General features: G+C 32.1%; 1 protein-coding gene across 1 annotated transcript in view; it reads left to right on the top strand.

Moving 5' to 3' along the window:
- Window positions 1–14,866, top strand: part of LOC126833894 (disintegrin and metalloproteinase domain-containing protein 10) — a 74,743-nt gene that overhangs the window by 53,337 nt on the left and 6,540 nt on the right. The window contains exons 5-11 of the mRNA XM_050565472.1: window positions 10,391–10,522; window positions 13,083–13,207; window positions 13,273–13,401; window positions 13,482–13,650; window positions 14,077–14,246; window positions 14,320–14,487; window positions 14,559–14,686. Of these exons, the coding sequence (XP_050421429.1) occupies window positions 10,391–10,522; window positions 13,083–13,207; window positions 13,273–13,401; window positions 13,482–13,650; window positions 14,077–14,246; window positions 14,320–14,487; window positions 14,559–14,686 (1,021 nt within the window). The remainder of the gene's footprint in view (window positions 1–10,390; window positions 10,523–13,082; window positions 13,208–13,272; window positions 13,402–13,481; window positions 13,651–14,076; window positions 14,247–14,319; window positions 14,488–14,558; window positions 14,687–14,866) is intronic.

Raw genomic sequence — 14,866 nt, 5'->3', positions numbered from 1 at the left:
TAATACGTTGGTTCTGTTTTGCGTGTATTATAATAGTCGATTGTTACAATGTATACCAACGACGGCAATGTTTAGGTTGAGACAGTTAATAATAAAAAGGAGGACATCGTCCCGACGGATTTATGAATAGCGTGTATTAAGTGTAGGTATAATGACACACTTCGTATAGCTTTTTATCTGAACGTATAAATTAATTATATTGACTAATGTCGACGTTAATTTATCATTTTACGAATGCAAGTTGCTCGTTTAGTGTAAAATTATTAACATACATGACGTGTGTACATATCATGGCTATTATATATCTAACTAATACTTTAAAATATTATGCATACTAGTATACTACTAACCAACCTAGTCTAAACCAACACACATTTGAAGGGCACAGGAGAAAAACGGTAGTAGTCACATTATGAAATTTTTTTTTTCAAAAAGTTTTTTTAATTATGCCATTCATTTTTTTTATTTATGTTAATAGATTGTTTAAATAAATACATTTATTATTAGAATAGCATTTAATGTGATTTATTTTTTTCTGGTGTAAGAAGGAGAGGAATTCATGAACTTTGTTTTTGCTATACTCTAAAATTTTCGTAATGTGACAACTACCGTTTTTCCCCAGTGCCCTTCAGTTATATTAGATTTATTGAAATATGTCTTTGACGGATCTATATCTATAGTTTTACAAAATGGCCTTTATTAATCAAAACAACTATCTTAATTTTATTTGAATTTTCGATTAAGCTGTACTCGCATTCAAATCTTAGAAAATTGTAGTTTGATTCTGAACAAAATACAATTTTTAAAATTAAACTCTGACAATGGACGGACACCGTGACAGGCTGATATAAAAATCAAATACTAAACAAAAACTTGTCCTTACTTCAATGAGAAATTATGATTGTAAGTTGCAACTTTCAATATAGTTTTTAATAATGAATACCAAGTACTTATTTAAAGTTAAGTTGTGCTTCGATGTAAAATATAAAACATTGGAGTATACCTAAAGTTTTTTCAACCATTAGCTATGCGTGTTTTCGACACAAACATTTTATTATAAAAACATAACATTTAAAAATATTTTTAAAGAAATGTCTTCTGTAGTTAAAACTAAAACGTATTATGAGGGATTTTGAATGGAAAACAATCTGTATTAAAAGCGCTTTTTCAGTTTTTAATGAGTTTGTTCTAATTAAACTTGCAAATGTGTTGGCGTTGTGTATGTAACGATTTTTTTTTTCGTCTCGTTAATTTGAATTAAAATGTAATGAACTGTAACGATTTCGTAACGGTAATTTTTGTTTTATCCAACGCCATTCGCAACTTTTTGTTTTTTTGACACAATCAACTCGAAGTTTCTATTAATTGTAAAGTCAATCATTTAAATAATACACTAATTGTTTTTATCAGTTGTACATGTTTAGTACAAGCTTTTTTTTTATTAAAGATTAATTAATAACCTTTATTCCTTTCTACTATTCTAATAGCGGATACTTCAAACTAATGATTTATTAGTTACTAGGTTGATAATTACATTTTATTTATTTACGAATAAAATGTTGTTAACCTGGTTACATAATTTTACTGATATAACTGTTTGATCTTGGTAATACTCAAAAAACACACACCTTAATTGATAAAGTATTTTGATCGACATAATATTTATATATTTTTTTAGAGGAACTTGTCAGTTGTGTGGCACCTAGTTTTTTTGCTGCCTAACACTATTATAGGATAATAAAGTAGGCCGTCACTAATGGAAATAATGAAACACATTTGTGAAATCAAAAAAATGTATTTAAATTATACGGACTCGTTTTGTATTTTAATTCGCTTTTTGTTGTTTTGCTCCTAACGACCCTAATACAACGCAAACGTCAGTGTAATAATTACGGGAAGTAATATATTTTAAGTTTTTTAGAGAATAATTGTTATATCTTTAAGAAAATTTACTTTTTTAATGTTTTAGCACAAAGGCATGTTCACATAACTTCATTGTGTGAAAATAACATATTTTTTTTTTTAAATAAATTTCGTTAAGTGTCATGAATGGGTGGCTTCTTTTATCAAGTATTTATGTTTTATTATTATTTTAGCTAATACTCTTATTGTACCTATTTGGAACTGATTGTGTATATATTAATAAAGAAAAAAATAAATTTCGTTTTATTAGTTAGTAAAATGTTACTTAAATAAAACACTAAATAGTTAAAGTTGGAGAAACTTACATAATAATTGGTAATAACAATAAATTCGTATCTACTAACTATTTTAAATTCTATCTATTTAGTGCCTCCCCTTATTTAATTACAAATGACTTATTTTGGAAGTTAGACCTAAGGTTATATTTCATCCAACTAATATGAATAATTTTGTATAGTACCTTTTTTTATGCTTATTTTCATTTCTTGGTAAAAATAATGAAGTTAGCTACCGACACAATAACACGCTAAAAAACCTTAAATGGGTTTTAGATTGATTTGTTATGTAGCGTCAAAGAATAGCTTTGTCTGAATATATTATTGGCACTGAAAATATCTATTAAGAAGGATTCATACGTGTACGGACGACGACAAGTTTGATTAATAATTCTTTTTTGGGCGACAGGGCGGCACCTTAAAAGCAATCCAAACTAAACGGCATTTAACCCTCCCCCGCGTTAGGTCCTACACGGTGCGATCTTTTTGCTCGTCACGTTTCGGCCAACAAAGGCAAACACCAGGGGAGGGAAAGGGCACAACGACGGGATAAGGGGTGACAGACTTTTCGTGACGACAGCAAGAGGAAGGGGATCCTATTTATCCTTTTAAGTCTGTCTCTTTTTTTTTAATGTGTACACAAATGCGCGTGTGCGCTCGCTTTGATTAATGTAGGATGGACTACCCCCTATGCCTTTATACAATAAGTATATATAGCATTTATGCTTATATAGTTGTATACATAGCAATATTTCAGTCTCTCAATTTACTTCCTTTATATTATAAACAGTGTATAAATATTGACTTTGTACGAGATGTTCAGGTTTAGATTATTTTGATCTTTTATCCCATTAATGCCGAAGCTCTGGTGTACATTTAAATTAACATTTCAAAAGTTTTTTATTTTAATAAAAAGAAAACTTATAATATCTTTATGACAATTGTCTACCGTAACTAAATAATTGAAAACTTAATTTATTTGTCTTTAATCATAATAAACAAGTGATGTATGTATAATTATTGCTACACAAACTCAATAAATGTGAGTAAAAAAAAACTTAGATAATAGATAAGTTTTTTTATAAAACCTAAGTCTCAAACTAATTGCGCTACTTTACTGAACGTAGTTGCTTTATTCGAACAGAAAAATAACCCGTTCGATTTCATTAAAATAAATCATTTGTGTAAAATTTAACTGGGCGCACGTTTAAATAGTAGTCACGATTTATCTGCTCGTCAAACAGATGATGGCGACCTATTTGTTTATTTTTTCGTCATCGTTTTTAAGCGTTTCAAATTAATTACAGGATGATATCTATCATCTGCCCGAGTTGCCTTTGTAGATTTCAAATAACAGTTTTTTTTAAATACTTTTTTTGGAAATGGAATCGGTATCATCTAAGTGAATGGCGTGCGCCATGCGTTAAAAAGATTACTATTTGTGAGTATAGATTTAACTCGCTAAAACTATAGAATTATTTTTTTTTTTTTTTACATTGGCGCTTAATTAATATCGTGTTGGTAAATTTACTTGTCTACGTCATTTTAACTACACGCCACAATACTAATACCTATAAAAAAAACTGATCATTCTCCTTCATATAGATAACTATGCCCGTTTGAAGAGATGTTTCTAATAATCTAAATAGTGTTTAAATTAAAATGTATACTTTAAAAAAGTATTTTTTTAAATATTTTTTATTGTTATTTGTTTTGTTATTAATAAAAACCCTTCGAATGGATAAAGTTTGAATTCATTATTTATTAGTTTTCTCTTTGTAGTCCAAATCATGACAAAAGTATCTCTGTACCTGAATCTCTATCAAGAGTTCTTATGAAACCATCGAGTAGATGAGTGGTGGTCGTGGTTCCATAATGGCTTGTACAGAACATAAGACGCTAATCTAACCTGAGCTATTGTCTCGTTCGGGACTAGAATGGTTATTTTAAACCCGCTTCTGGTGTTTGAGCTTAATCAATGCGGCGCTGGTGTGAATTGATTGGCTGCCTTTGAAACTGTGCTTATATATTTATAAATATATATATATAAGTTTATACTTTCTTTTTTTTTACACCACACGGGAATAAAAGGGCAAAATTCATAAGACACACCCCAACGACCTTAAACCGCGCGCCGTCAAGTTTATATATTTTATCATCCGATGTGTACAACAAGTATACCACGACCATACAAAAACTATACGGTCGAAAGAACATTTCATTGGGAAATAAAAAATAAATAAACTATATATATATTTTTTTCTTCTTAGTATATTGCGTTCCGTTAGACAGAAATGCGTTTGAATTTACAGCAAACTCGAATGTGCAATCAATTACCGTCGGACGGCTTTGTTTTTTTGGTCCGAAAAATAGAAACAATAACCTCTTTTTCAATTTACTACCACTGTCTGACACAAACTCAGCTCACAGATACACGCCCAAAATTAGTTACTTATGTAATTTTAGGGCTATTTCTGCTCTGGACAGCCTAAAATTACTGTATAACTTTTATAATTTGAATATTTTTCTTAAAATTTCAGAGATTAATTATGAATTAAGCGTACACGAGCATTTTCAGGAGTATCAGTGTGGACAATTACTTCTATTCCCTTTCAACCCTACAACCTAATCTGGTTCATGCCTTGGCAACAACTGGCTGGTTGTTTTTTATAGCATATGACAATTATTTTATATTTTGTTTGCATAACTACAAAACAAAACAAATATTTATTAATATCAATGTGTTATGACGTTTATAATATATTGAAATATTAAGTTGATAATCAAACATTAACTTGAGATGCCTATCATTGTATCAAAGTTATCAACAATAATCAATTTTGCGTGAAACAAAATTACTGCATTGTTGTCTATTTTCTATTAAAAAAATGTGATTTTTAGTAAAGTATATATTTTAAATACCAATATTATTATACTGACAAATACTTAGCAACTGGTTTTACTTATATTGGATTTACTACAAAGCAGCTCGAAAAGGAATATTATTTGATATTTTGTACTAGGTTATAAGGTATCCGCTGCTTACAGGCTGCTTAATATGTATGACCTGTATATAGTAGAATCGCATACCCGACCATTTATTTCTTATAAGAAAAACTGTTGGACAAGAATTGTAAATTCATATTACACGATGTCGAAAAGGCCAAGATATCGTATTTTATATTTTTCTATGTATATATCGACATTGAACAACATATTATTATACAATGTCTAAAGTTTTCCGATCGTAGAACAAGGGTATTATTGTATGCGCATAAGGAAAAACAATTTCTAACACCTTTTCTATTAACTCAAGAAAGGTCAAAGCCTAGAAAAAATCTTTTTTTTATTTATATATTTCCTTATATCATGAAAAAAATGAATTTTTAAACCCGTTACGAACATTGACAAAAATTGAGATTTATACGTTGAAAAACCCCTCTCAGCCAACATGATAATATAATTAATGCGCAAGCAGCAAGATTTTATTAAACGCGTTCACCGAGAAAAGCCATTATATAAATTATATGCGCGACGCTAACCTTTATAACGTTAACATTTCACCCTAAAATGACTGACGGCGCAGTAACGCTGCCATTGTCAAAAAAAAGAGAGCAAAGAAAATTCGACGGATTAAAGTGTGAGATGGGTTTTTTTATATTTAAACGTCTATATATAGTGAATAAATTGCTTAACGTTAAATACTTTATTTTCGTGCACAAGTACCACGTCATGTTAAGTATGTAGCCGAATATTGTCGTTGCTGGTTTCGCGCTCACGCAATAAAAATAACAATAAAAAGCTTAGACAATATCAAAAAACAATGGCTAGCAATGGGTATCTGTCGATGTGGTGAAAGGGGTTGACCAATGTCTTTAGAATTTTACACACTATTATTGATATTCTCACTGTAAGAAAATATTGTGTTGTATATCAATAGTTTACAAAGCGCACAATATTCTTATGTGTTTTTTTTCAAAATCGTTCGACATAATGAACAACGGCGGGCTCTGTAATATTAGATGCTGAACTGTAACCTTGTTTACAATATACGTATAATTATAGTCGATTTGTTTTTCACTTTTGATATTTGAACTGTACTAATACTTTTACCGATTAACTGGAAATTTGAATTCCAAAATTTAATAAAAAAAATATTCAAACAGATATCACCCTTTGTACAATGTACAAGTCACCAAGTCATAATCTTATTATTTTGTACCGGCCTAAGGAGTTTATCACATTGATATCATTACGATAAATCGTAGTCTTCGAATTGTTTGAGACATTAATCAAAGATACCACCGTATAGATAGCTCTTAATTATAGATGATTTAGATAGCTCTTTTATTATTTATGACCATAGTGAGAAATTGGGGGTACGTTAATTTTTCATGACTTATTTATGTGAGTAGTAACTTCAATGTCAGGTTCTGGCCATGCAAGCGCGCAAAGTAGATTAATCAAACAACAGTGGGTGGGTGTGGTTTGTGCAAGTAAATATTGGTTGACTGTTAATGAATAGTTCCGCATGATATTGTGAATAAGTAGGTACCGTGTCTTGTGAAGAAGGACTAGTCTACGCTGGGTACGACAAAAATGCTATTGATTTCCAAGAACGTTTACACATTTTCCCGTTTGTTTTTATTCTAAATGAGCGGTCACGTTTCGGCCGTTCATCATTGACTCCTCTGACATTGCATACGGTGCTTTGCGCTCTAACCGAGTAAGAAGAAGCCCTTTACAAAGACAACTAGTTGAGAGATTTATGAAGCCAAAAGTTATACGCTGTATACATCCGAAGATAGTACGTAGTTGTTACACGGTGGTGTTAACGAGTGCACATGGCTTTATTAATATATTAAAAGGTCGTTACACGTTTTGAAAAAGTCTGTTATTTGTGCGATTGAGCCGTCCGAGGGTCAATAAAGGCGAACTGTGTTTTCTCCAAACGTGCACTTGATCGTATACGGTCATTATGTATTTAGGATTTTTATTTTTATTTTGTTCTTGCACGATGGGATACGTTGTCATACATTTTAAACTTCACCGAAAGCGCAAGGTTAAAATGGACGCTGGCGAGAGAGAAAAAGTCATTTCCACAATATCCATAACGACACCACTCCCACCGCCCGTTGAGTCGAGGCGTTTGCACTTTGCAAAAGAATATTTCCAAAGAAATATCTTTATTATGTAACACTCGTTTTCTCTCTAATGGATACCGACACAAAAAGAAAAATGCTCATTAGCCAAAGGAACGATAATTAGGCGACCATCGATTACTGAGCCCTAACTATGTAGAACGACAAAAGTTAAACTGTTAGGTTATTAGCAGCTTTAGTAACCAGCAACAAGACGTTTTTACATTAATTAAGGACGAACTTCATTTTTTTCATATGACTGGAATAATCGTATGTCATTTATTAATATCATGTTATTATTCGCTAGCACATAATTCAATTATATTTTTTAAATGTTTAAATATATTACGATTGAATAATGATTGTTCTACACTTAATGGTATTATACACTGATACACGCTAATACTTGAGTAGTAAAATTATTTAAAAAATTATTTTTTACAACACAGAATTTACTATGCAGTTAGAAGGTAAATTTAATGGAATTCCCATAGCTAGTAGACAATACCGCGTTCAAGTCGCAGTAGATTTGTTCGTGGATTGCCTCAGAGTAGAATTAATTAGTTTGCTCGATTCCTTTCAAGTTTTTTCTTCGTCTTTTCTACTCGGATTTGTGATGATTAACTAAGCGTCCGAGTACCCTATTATGCGCTTTCTCGGTATACCTTAGTACTCGGGATCTTAAACCCAACAACGTCTGCTTAATTATTTTATTTGTCGTCGTCTGGAAATATATTATTCACAGGGTTTCGGCTTAATTATTTGTCAACCGATTGAATGCATTACGCAATTCAGCCTATTCCGTGTCGTCAGTTATACACGATACACAACCTCCTATCCGTTTTTTGTTTGTTTTTTGTTTGTTTTATACTGTCTTATTGTGTTGTCGTCATGAAATAGTTATCTGCCGAGTGCTGTCAATGGCCGGCTACCCTCTCCGGGTACGCTTCATCTTTTTGTAACCAGATTTTGTTTAAACAACAGAGGCGCTCTCAGTCAAATAGCATTCATTGTAGTCATTTATTTTCTTTTTTAATTATATTGTTTTCGAGTGGATTTATATATTTTTTTTATAAAAAAAAAAACTTTTCTTTTGATAACTTGATAGTATTATTATATTATTGACTGCAAAGACTTTGCTTATAAATTGCTTATAACTAAGATCCGACTCAACAAGTACTACTAATTGGCTGATATATTTATTAATGACTTTCTGAGCTAAAGGAGATTACCGGCGGTAAAATCGAATTACACATTACAGTAGTTACCAGATTTTCTATGACAATGTATCATGTATGTAATTTGTAATTTATAGTTATACCCTTACTAATGAATAAGTAATTTTCAGTTAGAGTATTCAATCCCTGATCGACCGTTATTTGTTCCAGCGTCGAACCACACATAGTATGTGAGTTTGAGTTTGGGATATTTACAAATAAGCATCCCATTATCCGGTTATCAATCTTATCCTAAAAAATTGAAGACTGATTCCAGAAGTGCTAATTAAATATATTTTTACATGCATATAAGGAGGAATTAGGTAGTCCTCCTCTCTAACTATCAGATATTGCACTTCATGTATTGTATAAAAAAGCGTGGTGCTAACAGAGCTCTTGCGTGTTATACCTACGGTCTATAAATAAAATAAAATTATCTTAAATAGAATAAAAAAATCATCGACGACGCGGCATTGAAGCTTAAACGAACCGAGCATTCTTTGTGTATTGTGTTTTTATTTGTAAGTTAGCCTGATGTAATAAAACACATTTCCTTCTAACCGATAATATGTCTTCAGAGTTGTACAAATTCTTATTCGAATAAAAAAAATGTCTTCCTATACATATAAACTTTTACTTGATTGCGTTATCTACATAGATGATTATTTTTTTATTTATTTTTTTTTATTATAATGCAATTTTGTATTTAAAATTTATCTCGACTATTATATATACACAAATAAGGTGAAAACTAACATATTTACAAGAAAATGATTAAATTACACATCCAGGCCCAAAGATAAAAGTGATAACATAGTTAATTACAAGAACATTGTTGGATGATAAAATGAAATTAAGATGGCAGGAATATTATGATTGTTTATATAACGTTTTATTTGAATCATGTTAAACTCTGTATGTCCTTATACAATGTAAGTAATAAATATACTTATGTAAATTATTATAAAATGATATTGATCCGATTTCGGTAACAATATAAGGACGGTCCTTGACGACGCTATTCCATGTGTTCGACATATATGTACCTTTTATGTGTATTAGATTTGTAAAAATGTCAACGAAATTAGATTACTTAACATTGTATTATACAAGAAAACAAGCGTCAAGTCTAACTAGGAATGGATATATTACGTTATATTAATTATTATAAATATAGTTTAAAAGAAAATTAAACAAATTATTGTTTTTTTCAATTCAACATTTTTTTTTATACGTAATAGAACCCTTACACTGCGGTATACATGCAAATTTAGTTTTATATATTTCAATGTAGAGTTGAGTATTGATAACAAAATTCCACCATAATTGATGTAACAATATCCTCATATTCTTAGTATGTTTAATAAACCATTTATGTATTTTATAACAGGAGTTGCGTTATTACTATGCAAAGCTTCTATAACCGTGTACTTTGGACTTAAGTATCAAATTTCTAAACTGTATTATGGCTATACGCTGTTGAGAAGTTAAGTTATTTTTACTGACGCTTATTTTATTATTACATTTTTATAAATTCAATATGAAAAAAAAAACAATAATATAGACTAGTCTGAAAGTTATGTCTTTATATTTATGTACATAATATGTTGTTTGTTGGTTTTCGTTAAACGATTACATTGCAACAGATTTATTTGTTAACTATTGTATGCGTAATATACCGTGATTATTTGCGCGTCATGATATTTTTATTATACGGGATTGATAAGGATTGTTGTACCGAGTACTGGCCCTGAATAAGATGTGTAAACCATGAATAATAACGATGCTGCTTTATAGATTAATAATATAAAATTTCCCATATTTTTGTTTTTAGACTTTAATCAAGATGGCAGCCCAGACAACATAAGCTTTATGATTAAGAGGGTAAAAGTTCACTCCAACCCGGATCCTTCATACAAGTTCATGGGAAATTACGGCGTGGAGAAGTTTTTGGAAATTTTTTCCGGTAAGTTGAAAATCGATTAAATATTAAACGATGTCTGTCACATTTAACGATTTCACAAGCGTTAAAGAGATAATCGACAAAAAATAACGATTTTACATCTGAACCGGCATTTTAACGTTCCAAAAGGTCAACACAAAAAACCTTTTTACAACAACGGGTGGTTATTTTTTATTCATACTTTTTTAAATCTTCTACGGAAATACTCGTTTGGTTTTCCAATTTTCTTTTTTTTTTTACTCGTTTAAAATTCCATTTATAACTGCTGCTTCAAAGAGTACCACAACAGTCACTTAATAACTTCGGAAGCGTAAAAAAAAGTTTCATCTGGTGCCTCGTTTATCTGACACCACAGCGCGACCGCCTACAATGGACACAAAATAAATGGAAGCACAAACCCTAGCATCTCGGTGTTAATTGCTCGCGAGGCAAAGTATATTAATAAATGGCGTCGAGTTTCATTTTCCTAAAGTCAAAAACTTTTTTCGCTTTATTGTTCGGGTGACAGATAAAATGTGATGTCATATTATATTAACACCGTCGTTTGTTCGCAAACGAGCCTTATGGAATATGACAACAATACATTTAATAATTTATTAAAACATCAAACATACTCATATAATGATATATTTGTTATCCTCTGTCTTGCTGGTGAACTCTTCCACTGATTCTTCCAACTAAAATATTCGATATGATTATTTCCATACAGCGCAAAAATGTTAAATTAAAGCACATTAATTTTGATCGATTGTGCATTGGCAATCAAATAATACGTTTAATGTGATGTACTCTCTGTGAGTCGTACAAATAGGTACACAGTTAATGTAAATAATTACTGGAGTCCGCTGACCTTATGTATGCCATTGACTTACCAGTTACCTGTCATTTTGGGGTAAGCTGCATGGCTTCAAAATAATATATACTGCCCTGAACACGAGACACAAGAGCATGTACACAATTGAACAGCGTTAAATTGGCTTAAGTTCAAGAGGCATTCCGGACAATTAAACTAATTACATTTGTTTAATTTTTTCTTCTTTTGATATTACAAAAATCGTCATTTTGCGCTACCGTCCAAGACAGAGAATGAAACACGAGTTCAACAATTGTACCGCGTACGCGCCTATTATAATTCAAAACGAAGTGTCATTGTTTTTGTCCTCAAGTAATTTGTACACGTGTAGTCTAGCATAATGATTTAGACTGCTGTTGTTTATTCATTGTGTCCACTCGCCTTTTAATTGCCACGTGCCAACGTTATATATTTTAATACAATAACTCCCCAAAAAAAGTGTTTTTTAAGTAAAATTTATTCGTAATAAAAATACAGTTTTTTGGTATATTCCCATACATAATTTCGGTACTCAGACACTATTTATTTTCGCTTCTATTCCATGTTTCTTTTTATCAAATAGTCGAGTGCAAATTAAAATAACAACCATACTTATTAGTGGAGTATTTTGAATTTCAAAATATAACAACAATAGTTTACATTAGTGGTGGGCTATTCGAATAAAACAAATTCGAATATTCAAATACTTTATTCGAATAACGAATATTCGAATATTAGATCTGATTTTTCGAATATTTCATCATTTTCTTTGCAGGATTAATTAGATTAAAAAAAATAATAATTAAGAGACAACTAAGGTGTTCTTGATCTATTTTTAATTTTTTTTTTAACAAAATAAATATAATTATAACGAATTATTCTTTTGACAAAATAAATATTATTACTTATAAAATAAATTCTTAATCTTATTAAATAAGATTTTAACAATTTATACAGATATATAATTACAAAAAAAACATAAATTTGACAAAATATTCGAATTATTTTCATACGAATAGTATTATCGATTATTCGAATAATTCGAATAATAGAAAAATTCGATTCGAGGTCTCAGCTCTAGTTTATATGTAAACCTCTTTAGTTCTACGCAGAGGCCCATAACGTTATAGTCAATTTAATTGGTTTTCTATAATTATATTGTTTTCCGGCACCATCTTGATATGTGCGCACCGTGTCCAAGAGTTTCTATTTTATTTGACTTTTTCTCTCATTCCTTACTCTTCCTTTTTGTTTATTTCAATTCGTCAGTGTTTTACGAGTTTCTTCTTTTTGGCTCAAATCCAGACTAACACAGTTGAGAAAAGCATTTTTCTCTCGAGATTTATCATTAATGCACAGCTAATGACTTATGCCGTGATTTATGTGTAACAGTTAGTCGTCCACGAGTACGACAGTAAACGCTTTATCCTAGTCACATAAACATAATTTATATTATTTACAGTTTACAAGCATGAGTATTGAACTATGACGAGGCGAACACGTTGTAAACCCTATTGCCTTACCAATACCCACTCACAAGTACTCTAACAAGAGTTGACCGCCACGCCTTTAGTGTTTAACGCTTTATATATATATATATATATATCTGCAGTATTCCAAGTGTGAATCGACTTAATATTATCCACTCGTCCGGTTGATATGTGCATTATTGATTTATTTTGGTCCCGACAATACTGACGTGTAATTTATTAGATAACTGTCGTTTTACAGAAGAAGACTATGACGCGTTTTGTCTGGCCTACATGTTCACTTATAGAGACTTTGAAATGGGCACTCTGGGGTTGGCGTGGACTGGTGACTTAAAAAACGCCGGTGGAGTGTGCGAAAAAAATGGCGTAAGTGCAACACGTTTCTGTCGTTTAGGCGCTAAAAATAAATAGCAATTTGTTTCTTGTTGCAGCATTACCGAGGCAGTCTAAAAAGTCTAAACACCGGCATAGTGACGCTTTTGAACTACGGCAAACACGTGCCTTCCGCCGTATCCCACGTCACTCTGGCACACGAAATCGGCCACAACTTTGGCTCTCCGGTTTGTACCCGCAATACGTGAATAGTGTTTGTTTACTATATCATGTTGACTGAAAATGATATTTGTGTGTTTCTCCACAGCACGATCCAGAAATCTGTACGCCCGGCGGCGATGACGGCAATTACATCATGTTTGCCCGGGCCACCTCGGGTGACAAGAAGAACAACAACCGTTTCTCGCCTTGCAGCTTGTCCGCCATCAACCCCGTGTTGAACGTAAAAGCCAGAAGCACTAGGGGATGTTTCACCGGTATGCGTTTAAACTGCACATTAAACAACTAAACCTAACTGTCCGTACGCTAACGTTATATTATTATTTATCAACCACCCTTTTCCACCGGAAGGAAAAAACTAGTAAGCTGATAGTCTCACACAATTGACATCGGATACTCAACCTATCCTTTTCCATCCACTCTTCTCCCTCCTTCGCTGTCTCTCGATTCACGTCACACTCGTCCATCAATAACATACATCCACATCCCTTCGGTCTTCTTTTGCCTTCTTGTATCAAAGACCTTTTTGGCATATATACTCATTCATGCGTATCTGGACATACACGGATCTTTTTAAACTTTTTTTTTAAAAGTCTTTTACTTTGTTGAAACAATTGACGCAATTTCTTACAATGATAAATATAAACATAGAAAATATACTTATACTTATATTAACATCGCAGAACCTCAAACATCGATTTGTGGCAACGGTGTGGTGGAACCAGGAGAAGAATGCGATTGCGGTTGGGAAGAAGATTGCAAGGACGCTTGCTGTTTCCCTCAGAGGAGGTATTCGCCACCAGAAGAACCACCTTGTCGTCTGACGCCCAACAGTGTGTGCAGTCCTTCCCAAGTAAATAATAACAAACGGTCATCAATTATCTTCCTGGCATGTATATGATTTGCTATACGCCTATTCTTTTTAGGGACCTTGTTGTACCAACGAGTGCCACTTGAAAACTGGAGATCTGTGTCGTAACGACAACGGTTGCAGAGACGCCAGTTTCTGCAATGGGCGAGCTCCCACTTGTCCCCCGTCCATTAACAAGCCTAACAAGACAGTGTGCAACGAAGAATTCGTCTGTTACATGGGAGTAAGTACATCGATTTTTTCCCCTCTCTAGATTTTCTTAGCAAATGATTTAATAATTATGTATTTATTTAGGAATGCACCGGTTCTATTTGTCTGGCTTACGGTCTAGAATCCTGCCAGTGTATACCTAGTCCAAAAGACTCTCCGACCAAGGCGTGCGAGTTGTGCTGTAAGCTCCCCGGAGAAAACCAACCTTGCTTGTGAGTATAACCATTATCAATCACATATTATTCTTGCTAAAATGACTCTGTTTATGACATCCATGTGTTTCAAGTTTCTTCTTTGATCAAAAATTTCACCGGCTGTCGTCCTGTTTTCCAAATGTCTTTGATTTTTCTTCCTTCTCTCAAAACGTTCAAACCCCCTCCGCAACACTATAT

The sequence above is a fragment of the Adelges cooleyi genome, unplaced genomic scaffold (genome assembly GCF_023614345.1).
Source record: "Adelges cooleyi isolate 19-005CV unplaced genomic scaffold, UGA_ACOO_1.1 ACOO_flye_CR_arks_rails_tigmint_CR_PRNA_2, whole genome shotgun sequence".
NCBI lineage: Eukaryota > Metazoa > Arthropoda > Insecta > Hemiptera > Adelgidae > Adelges > Adelges cooleyi.
Note: the sequence above shows the minus strand (reverse complement) of the source record. Positions and strands in the feature narration are given on the sequence as shown.